Genomic DNA, 14074 nt, shown 5'->3' with positions numbered 1-14074 from the left:
TACAAAGGACTTCGTGCAAATTTCTGGTAAGAAGAGGTATGTCAATAATGCTTTTCCATATAGTCGAGGTTGATTGGATCAATCACAACTCTTTGTAAGGCGGGGCCCAGAAATCCTGCACTGCAGAAACTCCGGTGTTGATTTAACACCAGCCCGGAATCTATATATGTCCATACCAGGGAAGTATTGAAACAACACCAGTTTTGAATCAAACCGATGCTGTTTTAATACTAATTGGTGTTGTATAAACACCTTTCTGGTGTTAGACCAAAACGAAACTGGTGTCGTTAAACACTTCTCTGGTGTGGACATATATAGATTCCGGGCTGGTGTTAAATTAACACCGGAGTTTTTGCAGTGTAGCTTCCACGAGTCTTCATTTTGCTTAAGACTAAACATATTTCCCTGACCAGGATTGAACAATGCTTTAAGAAGACATTTCTAATGGAAATGATATTGTTCAATCTCTACCTTAACTTTTGCGACGTCAACATTAATTTTCAATACAATGATTATACATTATCCATTTATGAATAAAAAAAAACCCGAGTCTATTCGCCAGAAACCATCATTTACCAAGAGGGCGCTTTTAACAGTCAATATGATTGTGTCCTTTCATTTGGCCAATGCCATAACCTCATCTCATTTTCCTTTGCATGCTTGGTCAAGTCTGGTTATTGATTTGGAGCTATGTCCTCCATCTCATGCACCTCCGCGCTCTTTTATTTTCTTGTTTTCGATTTTTTTTCGGGGGGGGGGGGGGAATTTGCTTATGTTTCCAATCATTTTACTTGGTATATATAACCACTGATATGGAGCTGTTTATGTTGTTTATATATTTTGTTTATTAGTTGGCAGCAGTTTGTTTTCATCATTTTGATACGGGATACTCACAACATTTTTTTACCATTTAGAATTATGGATATGGATTATGGATTGAACATTAATAAATTATAACTGTAGGATTACAAGTCTTTAAAAAGGCTCTCCATCCATTTAAAAATATGGAAGCATAATATATTCATGTGTGTTTTACTGTCGTAATACTATCGTAATATGCCAATATATATTTTTATATGCATTACTATAAATCTGTAGATAATGGAACTGAAAATAACTGCCAATATTTCTGGTCAGAGTGGGCAGGCTGCACTGGCTGCTCACATAAAATATTTCATTTTAAGATGCACACGTATGCAAGTCAATATATATGTGCTCATTATTTTTTCTTTACAACTTTGTAAGCCTATTTGGCTTTCTTTATAATCGCCCTTTCATTTACTTCTTGTATATTCCATGATTTCATTGATTTAATAAAACATATAAATTATTGGTGAAAAAATGGTAGTTTGCTGATCTTTTGTTTCTGTTCAAATACCTAAATAGACAGCATCCTTCATGGAAAAAAAAATCATATTTGATTTAATATTATTCAAAATTGATTACTCACATTCAATCTAGCTCTATAAGAAATTGATACGTGATTAGTGTTTTTGCAACCACAAACTTCACTAATATAATAGATTAGACAGGTATAGGACTGGTAATACAAGATCATGTCGGACGCTGTAGTTTTTTACTTTATCTCTAACTGTTATAACATGCATGGTTCTTATGGCCCTTGTCGTGTACAGGATAAGGTTTTTAGTAATTTCTAATTTGCTTTGATACTGTTTTGTTTTATCTCGTAAATCGATTTTTATTTAGATCTGAATTCACCGATTGAGGGCGTATTGTTTTTTGTACAGTCATGGAAAGCGTGTCGCTTGTCCGTATAGTTGTTAAATTTATCTAATTTCGTGATACAAGCCCAATGACGTAAGTATTATTTTGTTTATTTTGAAGTTTATTAGTTATATTATCAGATAAGCCGAGTGGCACGCTGAAATATGGTTTAAGTTATTAGGAATTAATGTGTCGAAGTTATGTAGTGAAAGTCATGATTGAAACACTTCGTATACGTGTACATGCATGCATTACGTAATAGAAAGCGTACGTGGCGGTGTATGTAAGGCAAGCAACTTGAATTTGGCGCCTTCGGGCACGTGACGGATGCATTGAAATTGTCATAAACCATGTAAACATAAAGTAAATAGAAATGCATTTAGAGTCGTAGTTGATTTATTTTATTATGAAAACTATTTTTACAAAAAGGTGAATTTAGGGTGCATTAAGCAATACATGACGTTTACAGTATGCTTATACTTGATATGACCTTCAAACATGTTAAGGTCATTCTTGGTTGTTGAATAATTTAAGTTTTAATGCAAGTCAACGTTATTTGCCTGTTTGGAAATCTGTAGACATTATTTATATGTGTCATGACATGTTGTCAATTCAGCTTATACAAGTATTGTTTATTCTGTTATTAAATTGCAGATTGAACCAGTCTCATTGTGCACACATCAACACACTATAGACTCGGTCTGATTCTTGGGTTTGTTTAGTTTCGACGTATCACACGCCACAGCCCTGATTAACTGCTTGTGGTTACTATATCAAAATAAACAAAATCATATATACTATTTCTAATGATTAATTTGAACAGTAAAGATTCATACTTCCTTTGAAATTTCCCACGATCAAGAGAAAATAATAACTTAAAGGGATGGTCCGGGCTGAAAATATTTATATCTTAATACATAGAGTAGAATTTACTGAACAAAATGCCGAAAATTTCATCAAAATCGGATAACAAATAATAAAGTTATTGAAGTTTAAAGTTTGGCAATATTTTGTTAAAACAGTCGTCATGGATATTCATTAGGTTGGCTGATGATGTCACATCCCCACTTTCCGTTTTCTTATGTTATTACATAAAATCATATTTTTTCCATTATTTCATTCTTGTGTGAATAGTATGTCTCCCTTATAATGAAATAAGTTGCAACAATAAATATATAATGCACTAAATCAGTTGTAAAGACTAAAAATACTTAAAGGGGAAGTTCACACAGACAACAAGTTTGTTGTAAAAATAGCAGAAAAAATAACAATAAATATTGCAGAAGGTTTGACACAAATCCATCAAAGAATAAAAAAAAATATTAGAATTTTAATTATTCGATTTGTGACGTCATATGCGAGAATCTTTCCTACATATCAAATGGTAAAAAAAAAAAAATGAAATGTCATTTTCTCAGATAATTGAAAATGGTTATTACTGTACATTAAGTATATGAATAGAAAAACAATTTCACAACCGTTCTTAAAAAGAAAACAAAAATAAGTCACAAGGAACCATTCAAAAAGTGAAAATTATGCACTTTATATTTCATTAACATATTGGGCAGCTGCTCGTTTATGACGTGACAAATCCAATAACCTAAAATTCTAATAACTTTCTTAATCTTCAATGGATTTTCCTCAGACCTTCACCCATATTTTTAATTATTTTTTCTGCTATTTTTACAACAAACTTTTCTTGACGGTGATTTTCCCCTTTGAGTTCCTTTACAAGGGGCACAATATGGCTGGGGATGTCTTTAGCGGGTTATAGATAACTATAATTTCTCTACGCCATCAAAACCCTGTTGCAAATCTGCAATATCTTGCGAGTCTAATATAATTTTAGTTCAAGTATTAGTACTGTAAGCTATATCTTTGGAATCCTAGTTCCCAATGAAAACTTTGATTCGTTATCATTCCTCATGATCACTTCTTTGATTCAATGCGTATTGAGTTGGTAGCAAGAAGATAGTACATATGATTTCCAATCCACCAAGGATCATGAAAGCGATGCTGTAGGAGAAGGTTCCCGAAAGCCAACCTGTAGAAAATATAAAGTCGACATTATTTTTTTTTAATTAATGCTTTTGATAAATTTTGATAAATTTACCTCCTTGGTAAAACTTAAAGATTGCTCATCTTTCATCTTCACTTTTCCATATCAAGTATGGGAAAACTTGTTCAATTTAATTTGGAAGTGTTTATAATCTAAACAATTAGTAATGGCACATTAATTTTCCTTGATTATTACCCGGCTACTAAAATTGTTTAATTAAGGTCTAAACCGGGGGAGTGCCTTATAGACTACTCGCGTGTAGATAGAGTGATACGTGTAGTAACATGGGCAGCATCAGGGTTGTATGAAATATGCATGCTCAGTCAGTTCTTACATCTGACATGTCTGAGCCATGAGAGCAATTCTACTAAACGGCTGTTTACCATGCAATCCCCCTCCATCTTGCCTGAGGGAGTGACAGTGGCCGGTCATAAGTACAGGATAGAAGAGGCATAACCTTTTTTTTATATAAACATTATTTTTTTATGGTTTCTTGTCAAAACTTTGAGCATTTTCTGCAAATTGGCAAAATCCAATATGGCCGCCAAAATATGCAAATTACCCATAAAAATCATAAAATTGCCCGCACATTGGCTATGAAATGCATGAAATTGTGTGGCAGGAGTGAAAAAAAAAAAGAAGACTTTTAGCAAGATATTTATTTTCTGATATTCAAAATGGCCGACATAGACCCCTGTACACCCTATGTACAATGCGAACTGGGGAACCAATTTTCACAGGAGTGAGCACAATAAATGCACGTAATTGTGACCTATAATTAAGATATTGTCTGGAAGCAAATTTTCTAATAAGATATATCATTTATTCTGCCAGTTAGGTGATAAACAGGGGCGGATCCAGCCTTCGCCAATAGGGGGGGGGGGCGGAATTTTTTCAGCAATATTTTCCCCGATCCGCCGCTCAAAGATGACTTTTGTTTGTTTCTTTGAAGGGATGGTCCTAATAGTCACTTCTTAGCTTTATTCTTATTAATCAACATAAATATATAATATCATAATCCTTATTTGTATAGTGCGAGCGCGAAGCGTGAGCTATTTTTTTTTTGGATATTATATGTATTTTTTGCCTAAAATTTGAACATTCTGGGCAATTTTTTTACCCTGAAAAAGAGCAGAAATGAACTGATGGAAAAGGTACCCGTTAAAGACTGCTTGCAGTTAGCAATGAAGACGTTACATATTTCAACAATTAAATGATGCGAGCGCGAAGCGCGAGCTGAATTTGTTTGACATTTTCACCTAAAGAATGGAAATTCTAAGCACTTTGTGTAACTTGAACAGAATAGGTATATAACTAAACAATTGATGCGAGCGCAAAATTTCGAGACTTAGACCTACTCGAACGAGACTCTCTATTCATGTTTTATAAATCATGAAAAGGATGAGTAATTTGGGATTTTCCTTACATTAATAATGCGAGTGCAAAGCGCGAGCAGAAAAATTTTATACGTTTTGAACTGATCGAAAAGGTACCTGTTAAGTACTGCTTGCACTTAGCCATGAAGACGTTACAAATTTCAACAATCAAATAATGCGAGCGCGAAGCGCTAGCTGAAAAAAAATCGACATTTCTACATAAAGAATGGACAATTTTAATCAATTTTTGTAATCGCTACCAGGATAACTATGTAACTAAACAATTGATGCGAGCGCGAGCGGAAAAAATCGAGATTTAGACGGGACACTCTATTCATGTTTTGCAAATCATGAAAAGGATGAGTAATAGGGGATCTTCCTTTATTAATAATGCGAGCACAAAGCGCTAGCAGAAAATTTTTGATGTTGTGATCTGGAACTGGATAATGATTTAAATAGAGAACAAGTTGAGTATCTGAATAAACATGCGCGCGCGTGTTTCACATTTAGACCTCGAATCTATGCATTATAATTACATCTTTTATCATGAAAATCAAAGCGAGCGTGAAGCGCGAGCTAAAGCTATTTATATTTCGATCTGAAAAAAGGAGTCAATTTTAGCTCTTATTTCAAGCACTTTGTAGGACAAATGTGAGGTCGATATGGATCGCACTTAATAAAGAGCTGATATTTTTATTATCATTACTTTGAGTTTTGACATAGGACCGGAACATCCTTAGGACATGTCATCATTTGAAAAAGATGATCTCCATATTCCTCTTGCTAATTAAGCGCGAGATGAAACAATAGGGACAATTTAATGATTTAATTAATGTCTTATTTATTAATGCCTAATGAGGGCGCAAAATCTGATGATATTATGGCCTGAAACCTGGACATTTCAAGCAATTTTGTAATTATGAATAGGAAGCATCAGTTAATATATTTTTAATCATTAATGCGAGCGCAAATCGCGAGCCAAATTTATTGATAAAATGTCATGAAAAGAGGATTTTAAGTAGTTGTATAATCAATATTGAGACATACATAACTCGCCAATCAAAATGCGAGCGTACAGCGCTAGCTGATTCGTTTTGACAATCAGACCTGAAAAGGGATATTTTGAAAGCTTTATGGAATACACGAAAATAATAGGTACCTGATAAATCAAAATTTGCGAGCGCGTTCCGAGCGCGCAGCGCGAGCAGAAAATGTTGATATTCAGACCATAAAACTGACTTTTTTTTACAGATTAACACATTTTGAAAATCAACCTGTAAAATCACACAAAATAATGAAAGTTCGACTTCTGAGGTGAAACATGTTTTGTATATCGACTTCCAAACTTGATATTGAACAAGATATGTAAATCACCTAACAGGCAATGCGAGCGCGAAGCGCGAGCGAAAATTTTATATAATGACATGAAAGATTCTTTTTATTTTCCAAGTGTTTCCCTCATCTTATTTTATTCACTCGTCTTCCTTCTTCTCTTTTTTTTCTCCTCTCTTTTCCCTCCTTTTTTCTTTTTTTTTCTTTTTTTGTGTGCTAAGCCAATAGGGGGGCCCGGGCCCCTCGGCCCCCCCCTGGATCCGCCTATGATAAATTTGAAAGTCGAAATGGCCGCTATAGGCCCTAACGGTATTACGTACATTGTATGGGGACAAATGATTTTAACAGGTTTTGGCTTTGCTTGACTACTGAAATGGTGTTTTATGAGTAAAATATTGCCTGAAAACATGATTCCTAACAAGATAATTTATATCTTATGTAATTTAGGGGATAAATGCTAAATTTCAAAATTCAAACTAGCGGCCATAATGCTCCCCATTAACATTGTCCATAATACTGATAGGGGGTTTGGCGGCATTTTGAATATCAAAATACATCATTTATCAGATATGACATAACAATTTCGTTAGCAATCGTGTTTTTCATTTACTACTTCACTCAAAGCTCACAATTACTTGCATTTTAGTGCTCGCTTTTGTGAAAATTAATTTTCCCCATTCATACTGTATTCTAAGTATACAGGGGTCTATGGCGGCCATTTTAAATATCAAGAAAATAAATGTTTTGTCAAAATCATTTTTTTTTCTTTTTTTTTCACTCCTGCAACACAATTACATACATTTTATAGCCAATGCGCCGGCAAATTTTTTATTTTTCATGGGTATTTATACTTGCATAATTTTGGCGGCCATATTGGATTTTGCCAATTTGCGAAAAATGCTCAAGGTTACACGAGTGGCATCATTCAGATTCGGAATCAGCACCCTCGAATTGACAAGAACCCAACAAAAAAAGATTGTACATTAAAAAAAAAAACAAGGTTAAGTCAATCTTTATGGGGCCTATCTTGGACTAAATTGCTTTTGAGCTTTGCTGAACTATCCTGAGGAAAAATGAAACGCCTCTATTAATTTCTTGAATTTTAATTCGCAGATAAAACTGGATATGATAAATATTTGGATTATAGGAAAATCTACAAAATACCTGCTTTTATTTCATCTTTACATGATATAACTAATTCTCCGTGGTTAGAATTTGCACCACACTACTTTCTCAATACACGATCACGTTTTATCAGGTTTATCATTGGAGATTTACAGGTGTTAAAAGACGATTCGTTCACTTACTTACCTGCTAACAATCCTCCTAAGGGCTGCCCTAAGCCGTAGAACAAAGCTACTAAACCATATCCAGCAGCAAAATGGTCAGCAGGAAGGATTTCTTTAGTCAGGACAACAAGTATTGTTGTCCTTGCACCGAGAGTGAGGCCATTGAAAAATGTGGCAGCTGCTAAAATGGGATAGCTATCTATCACGCGCGTTAATGAAAGCACAGATGAAAGTGAGGCTCGAAGATGATAACCATTTATGGTAGATGATTGGACCTTGGCCTAACCTACCAAGAATGTTTCCTATCCCTCCTATGGATGCCAGAAAAACAGCTCGGGATAGGGGAAACCCCTTTGCAACGCCATGTGGTATCAAGAAAACTACCCATGCGGTAATTATCAGCCCGCCCGAAAGCTGGAATAGGCAAAATGTGAATAAACTTGGTACTTCTGTGAATAGGGAAAGGCCAAAGAAATTAGAAACGAATCGCCATACGTTTTTAATTGTGCCGACAGTATCCTGACTTTCCTGAGCTTTCTTTGTCTGCTGGAAGCCTGATACTTGGTCCGCCATTTCTTGATAACTTTGACCTTTTAGTAGATCAATACTTGAACCTTTCTCGGCCTGCAGATTCACATTATTTTCATTTGAATTCTTGTCCTTTTTATCTACATGTATCCTTTCAGAAGTATCTCCTGGATCTTCTTTTCTGCCTGCCATCACCAACAGTGACGCCGGTGCGTAGAGAAAGATTCCACCAAGAAGGAGCATGCAGCCTCTCCACCCATACGTCTCTTTTAAAAATTCAGCCAGGATGGGAAGGAGAATCATTCCCATTGGTGATCCCGTATCTGTAATTCCAAGAAATAACGCGAAGTCCTCAGACGACATGAAAGTGTTGAACTGAATAAGTGCCTTGGAAATGACAAATGACAAGGAAAAACCTGCATAAGCAAGGAAGAAACAACGACATTGTAATAAATAACAATTAGAGACTTACATGTAAATGTAATTAAATTCAGTTTGATTGACCAGTACGTAATTACCTCATGGGCAAGTTTTTCTTTTCCAGTTAGTTTCTGCCACTATCGTCCAGGCTATAGAGGAGGCATGATCTTGTCTTTCATATATAAAATATTTTTATTTTTTGTCAATTCAAAGGCGCATGCTGTTTCAAAATCTGAATGATGCTACTCGTGTAACCTTGACCATTTTCTGCAAATTGGCAAATTCCAAAATGGCCGCCAAATTCTTTAATGGAAATTACAAAACCGCACGCATGATATGCCTGTAAGTGTGACCATAGAGCTATTACTGTAATAGCTCTATGGTGTGACCATGGTCCATGGTGTGACCCTGGAGTGAAATAATGTCTGTAAATACAATCTAAAAAAAAAATTATTTCCTTGATATTTAAAATGACTGCCATAGATCCCCTGTAGTGATTTTAAGAAGCCAATTTTCGGTCAATATTTCGAAATTTATTTTTTGCATACTCTGAAAGCCCGTGATTCACTCTTCAGATTTGCCAAATTTCAGATCAAATACGTTTCATTAAAAAGAATAAGAACATATTTACGAACCGGCTCGACCCCCTCCTATGATTTTATGAACTGGCTCAAACTATTCTTCATGTTCTTTGTGTACAATAAGGTCTCTGGAATGGCGCGCACAGGACAGACCCGACCAACGAACGTTGTGGGCAGCAACTATTTGCAGAATTGCTCCGCTCTGGCCTATAATTTAGACGGAGGCTGCAGTTATTGTCTTTTCTGTTTTTTTCTAAACGCAAGTGATACGTCTGATGTGGCAAAGACTCCAAACATACTATGAAAAATGCATATTACCTGCTTATTGTCCTACATTGATTACTTTGGAATAATAAAGAGAGTGTCAAATTTGAAAACATTTTATATTGTTGTTTGATCTTAAATTGACGGTATATACTTGTACATCGTCCTCACACTCGCCTAATTTGATGAATTCGTGTTTTGCTCTAAAAGGGAATTGTTTTTAGCGAGGTATGTGTAATTAATCCAATTGGCCTACCTGAGATTACAAAACAGGTTGCTAGCTGAGCTATATTTGATGTAAATGAAGAAGCTGCCAGACAAAGTCCACCAATCATACCAATTGCAGACGATTGTTTCAAACCCAGGTACTTTAACGACGGTAAGATAAAAGGTCCTGGCACGGTCAAAGCAAAATCATATCATTAAAATTAAGTAAACTGAAATTTTAAACCACACTTCTATGGAATGCTCTGATTTATAATATTTCTTCCATATTCATGGTAATTATGATGTATCAATTAATTAATTAATATTAATATTTTGTTTCTTTTTTCCCAATCTTCCCTTATCACGACCCAATTAATATTTTTGAAAACTTTTTGCAGCAGAATAAGAATATATACATTTTTAATGGTGAATGAGTTGGCTACTGGCACTCCATAAAATTGTGATTTAACTAAATCATGGCAATCAAAATACCACCCACAGTATAACAACTAGACCTGGAAGGTAAATAAAAATGCACAAGCGTGCACGCAAACACACATTGTCAGACACACAGTAATACACACTGGCATACACAAACATGTAAACACAACAGGTACACAATAATTTGTTTGTTTTCTTGTATTGTTGCAGAGAAAAGAATCTGCTTAACTCGATTTAGCTTCTTTCGAAAGCGTAACAATGTAGCCCATGTGCGTAACAATTTCCCCAAATATCGGAAGACGTTGTTAAAAAAATTGTATTTATTGTTTGCGAAATGAATTGTTCATGTTTGCCCAACTGCCGAAGTTTGGTTTGTTTCCAATAAAACAAGGATATAAGTTATTCTCATAGAGAAATAAAATTAATTTGTTTCTTTGTTGTATAGACCTCATAAATGAAAAATACATCTAGATCCAGTTTCCCCTATGCTTTAATCAAAATACGTTTCAATTTGTGGAATGGAAGTGGAATGAAACCATATGGTTGAGGTTTATCGTGGAAAGGACTGTACCCTTGGCGTGATAGAGATTCGTGAAGGTGATACTAATACTGATGTTGTAACATAATAACGGGTAGGCGAGAAGTGAAGTTTGGAAGGCACACCAGTAATTTAGGTTCCGGTCTTATCGGACAGGGGTGTAACAGGGACCGGTGGCCGAGGGGGGGGGGGGGTTGCTCAAGCAATCCCAGCGGTCATTGTTGATTAAGGAATAATATAAAATTGTTTTGCAAAAGACGCTGACATTTGTTTTTATGATGAAAATTAAGGAAATTGTGGTAATTCAAATTTGGGTTAATAATCATCTATTTCAGCCACAATGCATAAACAATTCTAATTTTGATATAAATATGTTTATAAATGAACACATTAGATACAGATGCCATGAAAACAAACGAATTACACATCATCAATTTGAATTCTCAAAAATGAAATTGGGTGCTCAAGCAATCCCATCGGTCATTGTTGATTAAATTGAATATTCTTGAATTTCATTGCCCCAAACTTAGAAATTAAAATGTACATTTATTAAATTCTAAAACCATTAAAGAACCTCTTTGCCTAATATAGGATTCCCCGGCCGAATCGGAAGTATAGCATTGAGGTTAACTTTCTTTTCTTTCACATTCGACGGATTCCGTGCACTCGGGGATATCTCTGCTTTATATTCATTTTTCTTGCCTAAGAAATGACGAAGGTTTTATTAAAATGGATGGTAGTTTCTTTTTAATTAATAAACAATGCCCTTCTTTTGCGAAGCGGTCATTCTATTTAGCACAAGTCGGTTTTCGGTCCTCGCGACGGCATGATGTTATCATTTAATTTAGTTTATAATAATAATAATAATATAGGGTATTTATATTGCGCACATATCCACCTTGTTAGGTGCTCAAGGCGCTCCTATATTACCCGGCTAAGCTAGGCGTTCATAGCGCACACAGCTTTTTAAGGAATTACTTCCTACCGGTACCCATTTACCTCACCTGGGTTGAGTGCAGCACATTGTGGATCAGTTTCTTGCTGAAGGAAATTACGCCATGGCTGGGATTCGAACCCACGACCCTCTGTTTCAAAGTCCGAAGACTAATCCACTGGGCCACAACGCTCCACATTTATAGCAGTCAATTTAGCACAATGTGCATTATAATTTTCTTTTAGGCGTTTTTTTTTGCAGTGATCATGGGATTCCTTTTCTTTATTTTTTTTATTCTCTCTTTATTTATATTAGAGAGATATTTTCAATTTTTTTTTTCTTCAGCTTTCTTTTATTTTTGTTTTGGTATGAGTTCTTGTCATACAATGGGTGATTAATGCTCGGTTTTTCAATTCTAATTTTATTTCATCAGCATATAACATGAAAGAAAAAAAATCTACCATCTATATATATATTCGTGATTCATCTTACTTATATTCATCATAATTCGGTCTTAGGATGCTAATTATTCTTGTTACATTCCAAATCTGTACAGCGAAGGGGGCAGTTGAAGGTAACACAGATGTGGCCATATTTTCTTACTCAATATGCTATAGACATGTCTGTGCAGGATGTGCAGTTATTACTCCCCTTTTTAGCTACAATCCTGAATAGACCCTTACTTTGTTCTTGAAATCAAATAAATGAAGGATCGCAGCGATTTTCCGGCACAATCTTTTTTAAACAATTGTAACATTTTATTCCCATGCATTCTTAACTTGAATGATCCCTGATTCCCTTCCCAAAAAAAGAATTCCAATCGCTAATTAAAAAGCTAAAAATGACGCTTCGATAACCACTGACTATTTTGAATGCTAACTGGCTCGTTACTAAATTCAATGAAAAGAACACACAAACCTTCGATAAACATTCTAAATCTTATGTAAAATCAACAATATTTAATGACAATTTGCACGGCTAATCCGATCTACACTAATTTAAATACCAAAAATAATGATTCAAATGAAAATCGCGTGAATTTCGCCGGGAAATCATATATTACGAAATCAAAAGCATATGACAAATATTGAAATGATCAAATTTGAAATAGTCTTGACTATACATTTATTGGAATGATTATAAATGTGTTCTAGTGTCTTTAAATGAATCCCATCGTCTGATTTTAACATTTGAATGACCGATATCTTCGGAAAATGACAACGCGTGAATATACATGTAAATGCACATTAATAAATTTAAGTGACTCCTATATGAAATTGGACGGGAAAACCTATTAAAAAAGCAGTCGTGCAACAGTGTGCAAAGCTGTTCTTTTTATGGGCATGCCATAAGGGAAACGATACACGACATTTAAGTATATTACTGAATTTACAAAATATCATTTGACACACTTTATCTCACCAAAAACATTTCTCATTTTATTTTGATTTCTTCAATGATCTTATGTTTGACCAAAATATTTCACTTTTCTATTTGACGCTAAATATAATTTCACAATTTCAGAATTCATCATTATGTGCGATCTTTTAAAGACATGCAAGTGACAATGTATTGAAAATAAAATGAATTCAATGTCAATTTTAGCGGCGTTACTTTAATATATCGCTTGATAGTTGAATCTGTTTTGCTTAATTTATTTGGGGAATTCGCCATCATGGAGGTTTGTTGCACTATGCCACCGGTCACAGTTTTTAACGGAATTTGATCTTTGTTTGTCTTTCAAGGAACCATAGAACTGGGTAAAATATTCTGTCACTTACCGAGTAGATATGTTAGGCCGTTGTACGCCCCAAAGATAAATCCAACCGTCCAGAGGTCAGAATTCATTTGGAAGACGACCTCGGCGATGATCACGCCAAAACTCTTGACGACTCCCATCTCGATGAAACCGATGAAAAAGAATGCCACGATGAATGCAAATTTTCTCCACGCGCATTTTCTTGGGTTTGGCATGCTCTTCATTTAGCCTATTGTAAAGACAATAAAAAAACTCAAATGAGCATCAGCATGATCAGTGGCGTAAGAGGTTGGGGGGGGGGGCGGATTTCACCGGGGAAAAAACGGGGAAAAGAGAAAAGGGAGGGAGGAAGAAAGAAAGGAAAAGGGGAAGGAAAGGGGGGAAGGAGAGGAGGAAAAGGAAAGGGAAAAGGGAAAACAATATTTTTAAAAACAATGGAAAACGGAAGGAAAGCGGGAAAGGGAACGAAAGAAGAACATTTGAGAAAGAACAAATCATTCCGAAATAGGCCTACTAATACATTAGCATGCATGATTAGGATGAACTGAAATCAATTAAAAGATGACAAACTGGCAAACAAAAGCGGGAAATGAAGGTAGAATGGAATTAGCCAAAACCTTA

General features: G+C 35.1%; 1 protein-coding gene across 1 annotated transcript; it reads right to left on the bottom strand.

Moving 5' to 3' along the window:
• Positions 1–748: 748 nt before the first annotated feature.
• LOC129261680 (monocarboxylate transporter 4-like) lies at positions 749–13677 on the bottom strand. The gene is made up of 4 exons (XM_064099965.1): positions 13476–13677; positions 9831–9968; positions 8277–8725; positions 749–3769 (listed from the first exon to the last, which is right to left on the bottom strand). The coding sequence occupies exons 1-4, from the start codon at positions 13675–13677 to the stop codon at positions 3728–3730; spliced, it is 831 nt and encodes a 276-aa protein (XP_063956035.1). The 3' UTR covers positions 749–3727.
• Between the last annotated feature and the right edge of the window lie 397 nt (positions 13678–14074).

Source organism: Lytechinus pictus, chromosome 5 (genome assembly GCF_037042905.1).
Source record: "Lytechinus pictus isolate F3 Inbred chromosome 5, Lp3.0, whole genome shotgun sequence".
Lineage (NCBI taxonomy): Eukaryota > Metazoa > Echinodermata > Echinoidea > Temnopleuroida > Toxopneustidae > Lytechinus > Lytechinus pictus.
Note: the sequence above shows the minus strand (reverse complement) of the source record. Positions and strands in the feature narration are given on the sequence as shown.

Bases quoted from the DNA above. Each gene is read 5' to 3' on its own strand.
- LOC129261680 (XM_064099965.1), bottom strand. From the start codon at position 13,677: ATGAAGAGCATGCCAAACCCAAGAAAATGCGCGTGGAGAAAATTTGCA. The intron at 9,969-13,475 runs GTAAGTGACAGA...TGACCGTGCCAG, and splicing joins CGGCCTAACATATCTACTCG to GACCTTTTATCTTACCGTCG. The intron at 3,770-8,276 runs GTATGGCGATTC...TATTTTCTACAG, and splicing joins CTGTCGGCACAATTAAAAAC to GTTGGCTTTCGGGAACCTTC.